This window comes from Lontra canadensis, unplaced genomic scaffold, assembly GCF_010015895.1.
Source record: "Lontra canadensis isolate GAN:19392208 unplaced genomic scaffold, GSC_riverotter_1.0 scaffold13, whole genome shotgun sequence".
NCBI lineage: Eukaryota > Metazoa > Chordata > Mammalia > Carnivora > Mustelidae > Lontra > Lontra canadensis.
This window is the reverse complement of record NW_022631007.1, coordinates 11,290,969-11,308,133: the sequence shown is the minus strand read 5'-3', so window position 1 is coordinate 11,308,133 and position 17,165 is coordinate 11,290,969. Positions and strand designations below refer to the sequence as shown.

The 17,165-nt window shown below is 52.8% G+C and overlaps 1 protein-coding gene across 1 annotated transcript; it reads left to right on the top strand.

The window, feature by feature from the left end:
• The first annotated feature begins 3,376 nt into the window (after positions 1-3,376).
• On the top strand, positions 3,377-8,024 carry NPPC (natriuretic peptide C). The gene is made up of 3 exons (XM_032857492.1): positions 3,377-3,602; positions 4,059-4,369; positions 7,569-8,024. Exons 1-2 carry the CDS (start codon positions 3,513-3,515, stop codon positions 4,347-4,349), a joined length of 381 nt encoding a protein of 126 aa, XP_032713383.1. The 5' UTR covers positions 3,377-3,512; the 3' UTR covers positions 4,350-4,369; positions 7,569-8,024.
• Positions 8,025-17,165: the final 9,141 nt, after the last annotated feature.

Sequence of the window (17,165 nt, the reverse complement as noted above, 5' to 3'; positions counted from 1 at the left end):
GAAAAAGGGAAATGGGAGTCTTTTCTCTCCATGTCCCCACCTTTCAGAGGTCCAGGAGGGAGAAGAGGGTCCCAGCCGTGTGACTCTCAGATGGCACACTTCAGCCTGGCTCTGACTTTCCCCAGTCCCTGTTCCCTCTCTGTCCCTCCCCCTAACTGACCACTCTCCCTCCACCTCATCTTTCATGCCTGCCTCCACCCCCAAACTTGCTTTTCCTCCCCACCCTCCAGAGCACAATAGGCTCTCACCCTTGCCAGACAAGCCCTTCCCCCTCTTTATCACAAATGCCTCCAGAACCTACCTCTGCTGACTTGCCAGGGTCCCAGGCCTGCTTCCTCTGGATCCCAGAGGTTAAGCACGCAGGGCTCTGCAACACCTAGGGGCTCCCCTCCTGCTTCCTTCCGTTTCAAGGACTCACCCTTTGGGGAGGCTGCTCCTTGTTTGTTTTTCCTGTACTGCACCCCACTAAGCCTGGGTGTGCTCCACAGTTAGCCCACAGGAACCCAAGGCCTCCTCCTCCTGCCTGCCAGGTCCCTTCTTTGCTCAGCTCAGACTTTTCCTCTCCAGGAAGCCCTCCCTGCTAGCCCAAGTGGGCGGGGGGGGGCTGCCCTCCCTCCCCACCATGTCCTTTTCTGCCTATAAAGCTAGTGACTGTTTCCAGGGGTCCTTCTCTGCAGGGATGGGACCCCACAGGCTGCCCGGGTGCTCAGTGGATACCCGGGGGAATCAATGGGTGGATAAGTGATACGAGACAGGATTCCCTACAGAACTGCCAGACCTCTGAGTGGCCTTTTCTCTCTCGCCGTCAGGAGGGGTTTTCACACTGAGCATTCAATAAAGGGCCACCAACAGCGCCTGTTCCGCTACTCAGTGGGTCCAGCTTTCCCAGGCCTGGCCCCTGGGGCCAGAGCAGAAAAAGTAGACGTTAGGAGGGAAAAGCAGAAAGGAGGAACCTGAGTCCCCATTCTTGACCCAGGAGGGAGGGAGCTTCCTCTGCATTTCACTGTGGGAGAAACCCAAAGGAATGACCCTCTGACTACCTCCTTTCCTGAAGGTTCCTCTAGCCTAGTCCTGGAACTGCTATCCACCCCACCTTCCAGGCCCCAGCTAAGCAGGAGCGGCTCCCTGGCCCGCCCCAGGGAAGCCTCACTCCACAAGGTGACCGTCCCAGGATCTGGTCTGCAGCAAATGACCATAGCCCAGTGGTCAGCGCTGGGGGCTCACCAGAAGATTCTACTTCCTAAGAGGGGAAGTAGAGTCTGAGAGTCTGCCCACATGGGGTGGGGTTGGGTGAGGTTGGTTTATTTAATTTAGTCTCAAAGCTCAAAGAAAAGGGAGACTTAGTTAGCCAGCTGTCACCAAGTATGTCCAAGACATACAAAAGACAGGAAGAACCAGCCTACAGATATTGAGACAGAAGGAGGTAACCATTGCGCACCAGAAGCTTCCAACCTGTCCTTAATAAGAGGTTTCAGAGGTAGCTGTTGTCCCCTGGAAACAAGCCCCATGCCTGGTCCTAGTCAATTCTGCCCAGCTCTTTAAAAATGTGTAAATAAAGCAAATACAGAGAAGTTCCAGATTGGTAACATTCTCCTTTGATCAGTAGGCATAGAGGAGAGAAGACCTCCATCACCCACCCAGAAATCCCTCCCTCTTTCCCCCTTCTTTCTCCTCTTCCTTACTCCTCAAATGAAAGAGTGGTGCCACTCTATGGTGTTATCATGGAGCAGCAATGGGGGGGGGGGGGTTGCATGGAAGTGGGAATCAACTCACCAGAACTCCCAAAGGATGTCCCGTCAATGTCTGAATCCTCTTCCAGGCTCAGAAATTCCACTACCCCAAACTCAGACCTTGGGTGCAGGTTATTTCCAACTCAAAGGGACCTTGGGCTCCGTGGGTCTGCAGTGCCAGATGGGAAGGAGAGAGCCCAAAGGGACAGGTGTGCCAATGCTTCCTGCATCTAGGCCCAGGCCTGGCTGTGGGAAGTACCCATGTGGCACCTGATTCCCCCTGCCCTTCTTGAAGGCCACTGCCCTTCGCCTGGGGCACAGCTTCCTCATCCAGGCACATCCAGCTCATCCAGGCACCTGCCTCTGGCTCTGGTCTTCGAGCTTCGGGACCACCTCCACGCCCCTGTTGTGTGCTCTCCAGCGGAGTCCTGCTGGGGGAGGCAATGGAATCATATATTTCTGCACCCCATTCAATTCTTGAGGCTCCGGGCTCTCTGCCTCCACGGCCCATCCTCAAGGGACTCCTCTGAGCCCAAGGCACCAAGACACCCTGCCCCAGGAGAGGGAGTTGTGAGCAGCTGGTATAGGTGACTTTGTCCTGACAGTTTTGACACAGACCTATCTAAACCTGAAAAAAAATGAAGGCAACCGCCTTTCACAGTTCTCGGAAGCCATACTGGGCTCCAGGCTGGGTGAAGCTCCCCCCTCAGCCCGTGCAGGTGCATAGGACACGGCAGCGAACCTGCTCGCGCTGCGGTTCCTCGCATAGGTGCAGACAGGCCCCGACGCGCACCCGTGAGTGCACACGGAAGCCATCTGCCGGGTCAGACTTTGGGCGGTTCTGGGCGGCGGACCCAGGCTGAACGCGAACTTACAGCCCCGGGAACAGGACAGAATGCTACCGCACCCACGCCCCAGCACCAGTATCTTGGGCCTGCCCTCTTAGCCCTTCTCGTTCGCGAGTCACTCTCCAACACACCCGCAGGCGAAAAGCTTACACTCTCCCTTGTAGGACTTGCGCTCCCCCCTGCGGCCCCCGGGCAAACCTCGCTCTTCCTACGCCTCCCGCCCAGACCTCCGCCTCATCCTCTTCCTTCCTAACTTAAAGACGGTGCGATCTGAACTTCTGAGTAGGTGAAAGGTGGAGCCACAGTACCAGGCCTGTGCCTATCTGGTACCCAGGGAAGAGTTTGGCAACAAGACAGATCTGCGTGGATTTCCGGCTGGGCCAACTTTCCGGCTGTGTGGCTTTGGGCAAGTGACTTAGTTCCTCTGAGCCTGTCTTTGCACCTGCAAAAAGGGAAACTGATCACTTCTAGGGAGAGGGCATGTGTTGAGGTCCAAGCGTGTGTCCAGGGCACCGGGAGCACCAACGCTTGGCATGCCTGGCATGCGCTCGCTGCAAATGGAGCTCCCTGTGCGCGCCGCCTTGCAGCCGCGAGTGCGGCGGGAGAGAGCTGGCGGAGCCGCGGGATCCCTCGGGGGTGGAATGTAGGTGGGGGCATTGGGGGAGCCCCCGCGGCCCCCTCTGGGCCCTCGGCGCGCGTGCCATTGGCCCGGGCGGCGGGGTGGGCGGGAGGATGACATCAGCGGCAGGTTGGATTATAAAGGCTCGAGCGGAGCCGCGGGCTCAGAGCGCACCCAGCCGGCGCCGCGCAACACTGGGACTCGCGCCCACACCGCAGCCGGGCTAGCCTGCTCCGCGCTCGCCTGCCTGTCTGCCCGCCGGCCCCCTTGCGCCCTCGCTGCCGCGGGTCTGCGCCCCTCGACCCCACCAGCACCATGCACCTCTCCCAGCTGCTGGCCTGCGCCCTGCTGCTCACGCTACTCTCGCTGCGGCCCTCCGAAGCCAAGCCCGGGGCGCCGCCGAAGGTGGGTGCTGTTGCATGGACATCGGGACTGTGAGGGGTCATGGGAGGGCCGGGGGCCTAGGAGGACGCGGCGCGCAAGACCGAGCAGAGGGCGGGAAGATGGCCCTCTTCTCCGAGCTGTGCACGGGTGAGAGCCGGGGAGCCCTCCAAACCAACTTGGGGGTCTACGTCCCCAGCCTCGGGAATGTCGACAGATGCGCAGCTCCTGCCCCAGTGTGGCCAGCCCCGCAGGGGCCAAAGAGGGGAGGGCAAGGGGCTCCCCGAAGGAGCGTACAACGGCGGCTGCGTGGCAGGTGGATGCCGCGGGAGCTGTCCGGAAGCTGTGGGGGCGCGCTCAGGGCTCTGAAGGGACAAATCGCGCTGGCGGGCGCGTCGGGCTGGAGCATCAGGGGTCCCGCAAAGTACCTCGCGCTGCCGCCGGGCGTCCCTTCACCTGCCCGCCCTTTCCCTCGGACAGGTCCCGCGAACTCCGCCAGGGGAGGAGGCGGCCGAGCCCCAGGCTGCGGGCGGCAGTCAGAAGAAGGGCGACAAAACTCCCGGGGGCGGCGGCGCCAACCTCAAAGGCGACCGGTCGCGACTGCTCCGCGACCTGCGCGTGGACACCAAGTCGCGGGCGGCGTGGGCCCGCCTTCTGCATGAGCACCCCAATGCGCGCAAATACAAAGGAGGCAACAAGAAGGGCTTGTCCAAGGGCTGCTTCGGCCTCAAGCTGGACCGGATCGGCTCCATGAGCGGCTTGGGATGTTAGTGCGGCGACCCCTGGCGGCGGTGAGTACCACCAACCCTGGCCTCCCGGAGCTTGTGCACACCTAGCTCCCCCGCGGCGTCCCGCAGAACCAAGCCTGAACCCCCGCCCGCAGGCCAGTTCCTCTCTGATGCCCTGGCGCTGGGATCGTTCCGCCTCCCAACCGACCTTTGGAGGAGAGCCAGGCGATCCCGGCACGAGAACGAGTGTGTGTGCGAGGCATTTGCCCCCAACCCCATTTACCGTCCCATTTTACAGATGAAGAAAGCGAGGGATAAAGAGGTCAGGGAACTTTGGCAAGGTCAGAAATGGCTCAACACGGATGAACCCACCTTAGTTCCTTTAGAGAAGCAGAGACAACTTGGTGGGGTCCTGTCCACCTCCAGACCATAAGCCAACCAGCAGAAATGGTCTCCATTGGCCATTTGAGGGTATTGAGGGGAGATGGTGGGTTTGTGGGAGCAGAAAAGGGAGGGCATACACACAAGCAGAGAGTAAGTTTATCTACCAGCCTCTGGTATCCTGGTGCCCAGGCATCAGGCATCAGGCATCCTGCAGGTCAGGACTGCTTCCCCAGTTGAACTTGGGCATATCTGGAGAAATACTTTCCCCTTCACAATAGAGAGAATAGCCCTCTGTCCGCATCACCAGGATCCCCTTCTGCCCCAGACCTTTCTGATTCTTCTTCCATCTCTAAGCCCTGGCTGTGAGCAGACCGGTCTGTCCAGGGTGCTGATGCTGCTTGCTGCCTGAGAGATTTCCGGATGGAAAATCAGTGTTTGTGGCATTATTTCAGGGCAGGGAAAAAGACTAAAATAAATCTTTTTTTTTTCCCCCAACCTGAACCTAAACATGTCCCAAACTGAGCTCCTCACTGTCTCCCTGCCCCCACCATGCTCAGGACCCCAGTTTCTGTTGTGGCCTCCTCACTCTCTACCAGGGCTGGAAACCCCTGTGCTCCCTTCAGCCCCTGCCGGGTGCTGCCTCCTGGCAGTGTTGCAAAGGTCCTCCCCGCCTCCCCACTCCTGTCCCATCCTGCTGGCCATCAGTTCTTACCCAGAAACAGAGCCCACCTCTGAAGTTGACATTCAGGTGCTTTAGGATCTGACTCTTTTTGGTCTCCAGCCTTTTCCAGCGGCCTGGCTGCGGCCAATATGGATTGCACAGCTGTCTGTCCCCCTCTGAGACCACGAGGAGGCGGCTCTCTTATCCAAAAGGCCTTGTCAGCATCCACACTGTCTTCCCCCAGAGGGCAAAGAGAGCACCCCTCTCCAAGCTTTTTGACAACACAGAACCCTTTTCCATGTGAGCCGTAGTTGCTTGGAAACCTACTTAGCTCCCCCAGATGAACTCATGAGCAACTTTAGGGCCAAGTGCTAGCCTAAGGAGATCTGGAACACACGGCACCCCCAAAGAGGCTCCGAAAAATGTTTGTCAATGACCAGAGAAATATGGCCCTCCTCCCAACTTAGGGGCACCCCTCTCCCACCTGCTTTGGGCTTTAGCAGGGTTTCCCATCCATACAGCCAGACTTGACTGTGTGCCCCTCCCCACCATTTCTGCAGGGGCTTCATTTGTCTGAGATCTTGACTCGCCCCTGCCCAGGAAGAGGTGATTCTGGCCTGTAGTGGCGTCCATTGTCATGGCTTTGCTCTCCTCTGTCCTGTCTAAACAATGAAGCGATGGAGCCACAGGCCTCATAATTTCAGTTCACGCTGCGATCTAAGCACCAACCTCAAGCTTTAGAATCTAAACAAATGTTACTCAACGGGTTAGCGGGAGACAAGATGAGGAAGGGGGCCTGGAAAGTGTCTGGCAGGCACATTCCCATGGGGTCCTTGGCCTTGGGCGTGGCCGTCTTGGGGTGCCAAGTGATGGTCCAGCGGGTGGGGAGGAGTTGGGGAGGAGGCAGTTTGCTAGGACATCTCAGCCCCTTTTACCAGGGAGATTTGTCAACCCCCCAGAAGTTCTGTCCTTTAGCTGAACAGCCACCTTCCACACCTTAACCTTCCCAGCCCCAGCCTCACGCCACAGCTGTCACAAAAAGACAGCATCCTTCCTGCCACTGGCAGCCTCCTAGCGGAGGTGACCAGGGCAGCTCACTGTCTCAGCTTCAAAGAGAGAGACAGCTTAGATTTTTCACATCAATGAAAACTCGTCCCAGGCTGTGGCCACTTCTTCACTCAGGAGTTGACTTTGACTCTAAGCAGCCACCATAATGACTGTCGCTGATGGTTATAGTCTTAATTATAAAATTCTAATGACAGAGACGGAGTGTGGCCAATGCCTGAATGAACACCTTGCCCAGGAGCCCCAGGGACATCACAGATATCTATCATCTGTTTAAACACATGGGACACCCAGAGACGGGAGGTGAGGGACAGTTCACCAAGGCCCAGGGTCCCTCTGTGTGTGCTGTCCTCTGGGAGGGCACCATCTCAGGGGTCTCCTTCCTCGGGCCACATGGCACCCACACGCGCATTAGCAAAGAGCTGGTAGAGCCCTCATCAAAGGACTCAACTCTCAACCCAGCGAACCCAGTATGACCATTCTTTGTCCCAGGGCTGGTGTGAGACTCCGTTTCCTCTGCGTCCGAAGGGGACCCTTTGGTCCTTTGAGGCTCAGAAAGCTGGAGAAGGAAGTGCTATTTAATGAGGGGCAGCTGTGACCCAGACACTCGGCCAATGCCCAAAGTGTGGCCCCCTGTTGAATCTTAAAGCCGGCCCTGAGAGGTGGCTATTATCCCATTTTATGGGTGAGGAAAGCAATACTCAAAGCTATCCTGGGCCATCCAGGAAGTTCATGTCAGAGTTGGGATTCGAGCCCAGAACTCCCAACTCCTCAGATGTTTGTCTTCCCCTTTCCTCTGCTGTCACACAGACACAGAAAGCACCCTGAGGAGGGTTTGTGTCAGAGCAAAAAAAAAGGGACTAGAGCATTGTCCCTCTCCTCCCCTTTCTGTGCCTCACCCAGTGCCATGGGCCAGGCCTGCAGGGATACTGAGGGGGAGGAGGGCTGGCAGACATCCTCAGTCCACCTGTGCTGGGGCAGGAAGCGCCAAAGACACAGCAGGAGGTGAGGGGAGGGCCAGAGGGGGGCCCCTTCCCACCCTCCCCCCAGGTCAGCCCAGGTGGGACGCTGCTTCCCACTGCCATGGAAAAGGGACTGTCCTGCAGGCTGGGCTTTCTCAGCTAAGTGTCCCATGTCCCCTCTGTGTTTCAGGATCGGGAACTTGCTCCGTTTTGCTGAGGTCATTCTTGGTCATCAGCCGTCTGGAAACCCCTCCAACATAATGTGGCTTTTACATTTCTTTCTTTCTTTCTTTCTTTTCTTTTTTTTCCCCCTGGTACTGGGAATACACAACACCAGCTGTTTTATTATTATTTGGGAAGGGGGGGATGATTTTATTGTTTGTCTGTTTTTTGAAAATGAAAAATAAAAAGTTATATATTATATATATATATTATATACATGCAACACACACCTGCACGATCGTGATGACAAGGGGCAGTTTTGAAGAGACTGACAAAACCAGCTGTAAAACGTTGCTGTTTGTAAATTCATGTCATGCATAAATGTATTTATGTTGTAAAGCTATTTATATTGTTTATAAAGAGATATTTATAAAAATTTTATTTATGTAACTAAATGAAAGAAGTCAATCATTGTAATGTTTTTGTCTTAACTAGTGGAAAAATGTAAAAAAAAAAAAAGTCATTCCATGAACATCTTGAAAACTGTCTTTATTTACTTACCGCATTTGTTTTTTAAGATATTAGAGTGAGGAAGAGAGGGAAGGTGAAGAGAAGGTTTTTGCCTTTCTTCCCTCCCACTGTGGGTTCAACCAGCTTCCCGATTCTGGATTTGTTTGTATCAGAATGCCCTGGGGATCTTGGGGAGCCTGCGTGGCTCCTCGGTAGATTAAATGTCTGCCTTCAGCTCAGGTCATGATCCCAGGGTCCTGGGATCAAGCCCCATGTCGGGTTCCCTGCTCAGTGGGGAGCCTGCTTCTTCTCCCTCTCGCTCTTCCCCTACCCACTCATGATCTCTCTCTCTCTCTCTCTCCTCCTTCTCTCTCAAATAAATAACTAAAATCTTAAAAAAAAAAAAAAAAAAGATCCTGGGGGTCTTGTTAAAAGTAAAGACTCCTGCCCCTACCAGGCCCTGATTGACTGAATCTGAGCCCCCCAGGGTGGGAGGGATAGGATTCGCCACATACATTTTGTCTCTGGTGAGTCTGACCAGTTTGGCCAGGTCGGGAGGCTCTGCTCAGAGCCCTTCATAGCTGAGAAGGCAGAAGCTGTGAATTAAACTAAGATGGAATTTAGCTGACTGAAGGTCCTCTAATTCTACTCCATCTTCTCGCTGTTAGGAGAAGAGGGAAAGAACTGGAAACTTCCCTCCTGTTTGGGGAGATTCAGGTTTCCGTGTGGGTTGCAGAATTGGCCAGGTTACCGTGTGAACGTTCGCGCACAAATGCAAACGGTGGGTCATTTGATCTCAGAGTGAATGTCATGGTCAACAGGGACAGAGGCCGAAGTCCTCAGCGAGGAGGCATGAGCTTCTGTGTCTGCACAGTCCGCTTGCTTTGCCAGTGGTCGTGGTGTGTCTCGTCACGTGAATATGCCAGCAGTTATGCCTCTGCCCTGTGCAGCCTGACTGTGACATTATGAATATTTAGAATCCCTTGGTCTGAAACCTGACAGAAAATCAAATAACTCCAAAATCATCTCACCGCATCCTCGACATAGTGACCCCTGCCGTCTGTCTTCTGTCCCCTGTTTGGTGAGAGCAGGGACAAAAAGAGCCTTTTGGGCTGGTTATATCAGCTGGGGATATATATATGACAACCCTGCTCAGGGGAACTGGGACAGCGTGGTCCCGACGTCACAGGTCAGCAGACCTGGCTGAGTGGTTGCCCTGGAAAACTGGCATGTGGGGAAGGAGACGAGCCTTTCTGCGGGCCTCTGAGCTCCATGCCTTCCTTCTCTGCTGCTGCAGGCTCTCAGGACAACCCAGTGACCTCGTCCAGGTGAGAGAACTGTTTTTAAGATAGGTTTCAGCTGCAGAAGGTTAGGGACCTTCCCACCACCCCGTCAACTTCCACCTCTGCCTGGGGAGTGGGGAGCTGCTATTCGGGGACATGGCTGTCTTCCTCGGTCTCACCCCACCTCTGCGGCTCAGAACTCAGAACGTGTCAATGAGGGTGAGGGGTTCCAGCACTCAGGCCTCACCAGTGCCTCAGTTTGCTGTGCTGTCTGCAGACCCCATGTCAGGGGATTCAGAGGGGGGGCTGCAGAAGCAGGGGGAACAAGAAGGCAACAGGAACATTGTGGGCTTTGCTGGTGGCGAGGTACGTACCTCTCCCCTCAGCCCAAAGACTCAAGCAGGGAGAATTCTGGGATTCAGGAAGTCACCCAGCTAAAAGTTGGACAGGATCTAGGATGCTGGTAACCCCAAGCCCAAGTACACATGTTTTCCTACCAAGTAGCCCTCACCCATGAATTAGTCCACAAATAGCACGCACAGCTCAGTTGTCAGCTTCCATCCCCACCAGCTGGAAGGCAGTTCCTCGGTCTATTGGGAGAGGATGTTGTTAGACAGCCTGTCCTCCTTGGCTATCCAAACCTGAAATGCTATGGCTGCTTCCGCAGCAGTGACAAGGACATGTCATCCCGGCAGGAATTTCTGCTGAAAAGCCAGGAAAGATAGACAAATATTCCATAAATAATAGGACAAGTTTTGAAACCTTCAGAGATTTCCCCAGGTGGTATTACCCAAGAGTTTCCAATCCTCTTGTCTGGGTCTTGGTCCCCCCCATCTCCACAAGCACCTCACCTCCAAAGCTGCCTGGGCAACCTGCAGCTTCTGTCCCATGCGGGGCGGCCACGACAGCCAGGACCACCTGGAAGGAATGGTTCCAGAGATATACCATCCCTGCACCTGCGATGGAGGTGATGGGAGCTCTAGGGAGGCAGCCTCTCCAGGTCCTCGGCCAGGCTCGTGGTTCCAGGAGTCCACCACCCCCCTCCATGCACCCAAGATGTGGTAGGTCCTCCCGTGACAGCCATGACCCCAAAGGGGTGGTCTGAAAGGGACTGCATGGGAGCAGGGGGGCTCTGAGGGTGATCAGAGAGGCTCAGAGCCTGGAAAGGGGCAGACTAAGGAGCCTGACCCTCTCTTATGGACCATGTAAGTGGGAAGGGAGCCACAGTCAGTGTCGCATCAGAAATGGAATTTGACTCAGACGGTTCACAGGAAGAGGCTTTACGGAAGGGACTACTCCATCGCAGAGGTGTGGACAGGTGGCCCTGAGGAGCCAGGGGGTGGCCAGTTCCTCTCCTGGGAGGAAAGGAGAAGCTGTCCCTGAGTTGGAGCTGGGTGTAGGGGTTATCCTATGGTGGGGCAGGACATGTCCCCAAAACAGGGAGAAATACCCCACCCTCTCCCTTCCTCGATCCCTCTCCTACTGGTGCCTGATAGTCTCTATAGGCTGAGGCTGGGAGGTGTTTCTCTCTCAGGCACCTCAGTGAGGTCTGTCCTTCCTGATTCTTCCTGATTCTGACATCACATTGTCCGTCAGTCACTTCGGAGAGCTGGGAGTTTGGCCCTCTCCAGAAACACCTTGGGAGCCAAGAACCGTTGGCCAACAAAGTACATTCGGATTTGCAAGGGGCAGAAGTTTATCTACTTCTGTAATGTTTTTCCCTTTTTTATGGTACCAGGACACAGGCTCTCAATTAATTCCTCTATTTTGCTATTTTCTGATCTATTTGTGCTCGTATATTTTTTACTTAATAATGTTATTTATATCGGTTTCCTTAACAATTCCCTGTACCTTTTCCAAATTTGTAATTTAATTTTTGTTTCTGATATGGCTGTATTCATATCCCCAAATTTTGATATATGGCATGCTGACTTTTATCTTCTCAATAATCTGTTGACTTGATTTTTAAAAATTTTATTTATTTATTTATTTATTTATTTATTTGAGAGAGCGTGATTGAGAGAGCACAAAGCAGGGGAAGAACAGCAGGGGGAGAGGGTTGCTCCCTGGGCAGGGAGAGGCTTAACCGACTGAGCCACCCAGGTGCCCCGATTTAGATATTTTTTTTCCCCTGATAATTCCAAGTGGGATTTAATTTTTCCTCAATTAATTTTAGTTTTACTGAGCTTAGACTCAGTGTTTATATACTCTCTGCTTTATGAAATTATTCATTCCTATTTTGTAATCACTTTTGTAAAAGTTCATGAATACTTTAAAAATAAGATGAATGGGGGTGCCTGGGTGGCTCAGTGGGTTAAAGCCTCTGCCTTCGGCTCATGTCATGATCCCAGGGTCCTGGGATAGAGCCCTGCATCGGGCTCTCTGCTCAGCAGGGAGCCTGCTTCCTCCTCTCTCTCTGCCTGCCTCTCTGCCTACTTGTGATCTCTGTCTATCAAATAAATTTAAAAAACAATTAGATGAATATGTTCGCACTGCTCAAAGTTCTGTAAGCATTTAATGCATTTTGCCATTTATGTTACTAGGCTCAAATCTTCTGTCCTTCTATGAATTCACTGAAGACTAATCATGATGTTGGGAAAATGCACTGTAATTTTTTTCTCTATTTATCATTATATTTTAATAGTGATATAGTTGTTACTTCTTTAGAACATAAAGATTCAGTATTAATGTATGTATTGGGATATGTGAGGTTATGCTGTGGTAACAACCAGCCCCCAAATTTCGGCGGCTTAAAATAAAGATTTATTTCTTGGCTGTCCAAAGTCTGCTGTGGGTCTGGGCAGCCCTCCAGAGCAGCTCCTTACCAAACAATGGCTGAGCAGTTGCATCTCCCAATCAGAGCAGGTTTCCTCCCCTGGGGGGTCCAGAAGCAGTGTGCTGGGAGGTCACACATAGAGGGACCAGGAGCTGATGTAGGAGACTGACACTCACATTTAACTGGCCAAAACAAGTCCCACGGCCATGCCTTACTTGGAAGATCCTCCTTCCTGCCTGAAAAAGGAGGAGACCGACCTGGAAACAGGAGTGTGTTTGAACCAACGTGTAACTGCCGCTTAAGGACTTCCCATGTCACGTGCCCTGTACTTCCTAGTAAATTCCATTTTACCTGATATGAACCGTATCAATCCTACTTTATTTTTATTTGTGCTTGATATCTTTGCCCAAACCTGGATTCTTCCCCTTGCTGTGTATTTTTTTTTATTTAGGTGCGTTTATCAAGTTTTACATTAAAATATATTTAAGCGGAGACATTCTGGAATTTAATAAGGAAACTAGATTGTTCACATTTGCCGTCATTATTGCTTATTCTTGGGCCAACTTCATCTGAATTTTGACTTTGTGTTTTTAAACTTCTTTAATTTCTTTTTTGTTCCTTTACATTTTTTGTTTTTTTTCTGTAGCCTGTTTTGCTTGCTTTTATCTTCTGCAGTGATTTGGAAAGTAGACATCCTGTTTTTAATTCTGTTCGTGGTTCCATTTTTTTTTTCATGAAAATTATTAAACCCACATTTATATTATTATCAAAATCAAAATCATAAACAATGACTGCAGGCTCCTTCACAAGACCAAGAATGTAGCCCATTTGCTTTTACCCTGGTCTCCTCTGTCCTTTCCGGGTCTCCGTTAACATAATCTGCCAGCACCCTCCTCAACTGGACCATTAAAACCACCAAAACATCCTCTCTCTGAAATTCCTTCAGCTTTCTGTTTGTTGTCCCTTTGTAATCATATATTTAGACCTTTGACCGTAACTCTCCTCCCGATATGGCATCCCATTGCACACTCTCCCTGGGCTGCCTTCTCTGCCCACTGCCTGTCCGTCTCCACGGTGGTGGTGGGGGCTCCAGCAGGTCTGGGGGTTCCATTTCAGACCCAGGGTATGGTATGGTGTGTGTGTGTGTAGTGGTGTATGTAGTGTATGTGTGTAGGGTGTGTGTGTGTATGTTGGGGGCTGTCTGGTGTGTCTGTGCGGTGTGTCTGTGTGTATGTTGTGGGGCGAGTGTCTGGTGTGTGTGTGTCTGTGTGTCTGTGCGGCGCGCGTTTCCAGCCCGGCGCCCGCCCACCCCTTCCCTTCCTGAGCGCCGCATTCCCGGGAGGAGCGCGCAGCTGCCGCTCATGGCTCCTCTGGCCGCGGAACTGCAGATCCGGAGCTGGACGGACTTGTCATCTCCCGGGCTGGCTGGCTCTCCTGCTGGGGAGCCCCGTGAGGCCCTCAGAGGGGAGCAGGACGTAACAAGGTTCCAGGTGTCCTGTTGGTACCGCTGAGCAGGCTCAGAGAAGGCGTCGCTCCCCGGGATCGACACCAGGGGGCGCGACAGCTCCGCCCCGATCGAGGGCGCCCTGGGGACAAAGGCAGGGCCTCGAGATGTCCTGTGGAGCACGTGCAAACGGGGGTGTGGACCCCAGGCGCGGGTGCTCAGGGTGAGATGGGGGACTCAGGCTGCGCCCTGAGCCCTGGGAAGCGCTACGGACTCCCTCTCCTGGCTTGGTGCTTGGGTCAGTTGGTCTGCGGGCTCAGTTCACACATCCTTGCAGGACCCTGAAGGCCCCGGACTGGTGTGAATTCTGAGTGTGAGCAAAGAGCAAGGCCGGCAGCTTGCAGCATTGGCCTCCGGGGGGCACGCCACCGGAAACAGACTGGGCAGCAGGAGGGCTGGTAGAGCTGCTCAGGATTTACCCCCATTCCATGCCAGGAAGTCTTGCCAATTTGTGAGCTCATGCACCCCATCCGTAAGATCTTGGGTGTACATGAAATGTACATGAAATACATGTACAAATGTACATGAAATGTATTGGGTGTACATGAAATGCAAGCACTTCTGTAATAAAATTATAAGATTGTGTACATATACATATACCTTCTTTCCAGGCCCTGGGATAGGCCCGCTCTCCCATGTAAAGTGCACCAGCCCAAGAAGCCTTCAGCACCTTTCCATGGAAGGCCTGGGGTGTGGCATGGGGTGGACGGAATGGTGTCAGCTCCTGCGTAATCTACGAACCGTGGGATGGGGAGACTGGGCTTAAACTCAAGGAGAAGGTTGAGATCCTTTTTTGAGGCTGGAGATTCAATGACATCAGACAGGATGTTTACCAAGTGGTGACGGCTATTATCTCTAGATGAGGGATTTCAGGTGGCTTTTTTATTCTCTGTATTTTTTTTAAAAAATATTTTATTTATTTATTTCACAGAGAGAGAGACAGTGAGAGAGGGAAAACAAGCAGGGGGAAGAGCAGACTCCCCGCTGAGCAGGGAGCCAGATGTGGGGTTTGATCTCAGGACCCTGGGACCATGACCTGAGCCAAAGGCAGACGCTTAACTGACTGAGCCACCCAGGCACGCCTACTCTTTGTACTTCTGGTTGAACTTGAGGTTGTATGCAAAGAGGTGGTAGGTGTACGTGTCTGTCGATGTAGGTGTGTATGTGGATGCATGTATGTAGATGTGTGTACGTGTGCATGCACACACACTCGTAGCAGCCCTATTCATAACAACCCAAAAGTAGAAACAACCCAAATGCCCATGAGCGGGTGAATACATTTGTCAGATTGTGATATCCACTTTGTTCATAAAGGATGTGCCGACACAGGCTTAGGACATAAAGGAAACTTAAAAACATGAGTCTATAAGAAGCCAGAACCAAAAGGTCACATATTATATCGTTCCGTCTACATGAAAAGTTCCAGAACAGGCACATCTATAGGGACAGAAAGTCCCTCCTAAGTGGGTGTCTAGGGTGGCAGTGGGAGCATGAGCAGATGTGGGGAGAGGCTGTTAACGGGTATCAGGTTTCTTTTGGGGGTTCAGAAAAGAGTCTCAAACTGGTCGTCATGATGGTCGGCAACCTTGGATAGACTGAACCCCATGGACTTGTATGTGCTTAGCGGGTAAAGTAGATTGTATGTGAACCAGATCTCGAGAAGTTTGTTACTTAAAAAACAGTAAGGTTATTTCAAAAGGAAGAAGAAATTCAAAAACTTTAAGAAAGAAAACTCTTAGACTAAATCAGGTGCTCAGACCCCGGCCCTGCGCTTGGCAGGCCCTCTCACAGGAGCGGGGTCTCCAAGCAGCAAGCGAGTGGAGCTGGGTGTACCAGGTGTTGGGCAGTCTGCTCCCTTGTGCCTGGCCCCACTGGGAGGCCTAGGTGGTGACACCACAGCATCCTCCTCTGGAGAAAGGGAGCAGTCCTAGTCCGGCCTTGTGGGGCAGCTGCGAGGATGCAGGATATGACGCCTTCAGGATCCTTGCTCTGTGCCTGGCCTGCGGGAGCACCACGGTTACGAGGGGACAAGGGAACAGGGTGCACAAACGCTCTGCCAGCCAAGGGCCCAGGCTTCCCAGACTACGAACAAAAGCCCATCACAGTAACAGTGATACCGAATTACCTCGGCCTGCGGATTCAGGCTGCCTCTCTTTCGTCACCCCCAATTTCAGGGAGAACCCAGAGACAACACACACTGTCTTCTCTTTTCCTCTAGGCTGACAGCCAATGGCCCGCAAGCCTAAAGGGGACATTGGCCACTGAGACCATGCTGTCAATGTCCCCTAGAGATGCCGCTCTGCTGGACACAGAAAGTCCCCACGGGAACACACGAGCTTTCTGGGTGTCCATGTCAGGAAGTGGGGGGTGGGGGAACTCCATGTCCCTAAGTGGTCCTGCCAGGCCAAGTCCACGGTCTCCATGAACTGCCCTTTCAGGCCTGCCAAGAGCCACTCTAGCCTCTGGGCCTTGAACTCAATCCACGTGGGTGGGGAAGGGGTGGAGGTGAAGGGTGGCAGGTGACCCCAGGCAATCCCCTCCTTCCTCATCACACTGTATGTCTGTCACTTGTGTTATTCTTACACCCCACCCAGCACCCCCTCTTCTCCCCCAAAACTTTCTTCCTCCTTCAGCCCAATGCAAAAGGCTCTGTGCTTGTCAACATCTACTAAGAGATGGCCAGAAATGTCATTAGCAACCAGGTTCATAAAAGTAACCCCATCTGGGCGGAGCCAAAATGCTCTGTGATCCCCTGCCCCCAAGTGGTTGCAAGTTCCTCATGGGCAAGGATGGGGTGTTTCATGTTTTGGTGTCCCCACTATCTTGCCCAGTTGCTGGCATGACGAGAAGCTCAATCAAAGTTTGTGGGAGCCAAGGGCACGAGGAAAGCTGGGGCGCTGATCCCTGACAACGGGAGGTTGGGTAACTCTCATGGGCAAGACCCCCGGGTGCCTCCGGGGGACTGCTCACACAAGGGCCCCAGGATGATCTCAGAGACAGAGTGCTCTCAAATGCTCCCTCTCAGCACTGGATTCCTCCTTGCATCTCAGCTCAAAAGCAACAGAAATGGCCACTCACTGGGTCACGGCCGCCATCAAAGTTTTAAGACTTCCTTTACGACCCTGCAAAGCCCATTCGCTCTGGCTTACCGCTTCCGTCTGTCTTCTGGCCACATTCCCACTCTGTGGTCTTTTCCTGTGACAGGAAAGTCTCTCTGACCCTTTGCAGTTAAGACAAACATCCTAGGATTTGTTGCATCTTTGCCCCTCTGAGCCTCAGTTTCTTATCTGCGAAGCCAGAATAATGTCTAAATTAGAGCGCTATGGAGAGGATTGGTTGCCCTTGTGGGCACATAATGCCTTCACTGTTGGCACAGTTAATACTTAATAAATGGCAAGAAGAACAATAAAATGTGTTCTGGCTACCCTGGCAAAGAGCGTCGAATACAGGAGGGAGTAGGAAGTCTTTGCTAGGTTATAATTATTCCAAGCAGAAACATAGTTCATAGAAACAGAATCTCATTTTATTCTATTTTTTAAAAGATTTTATTTT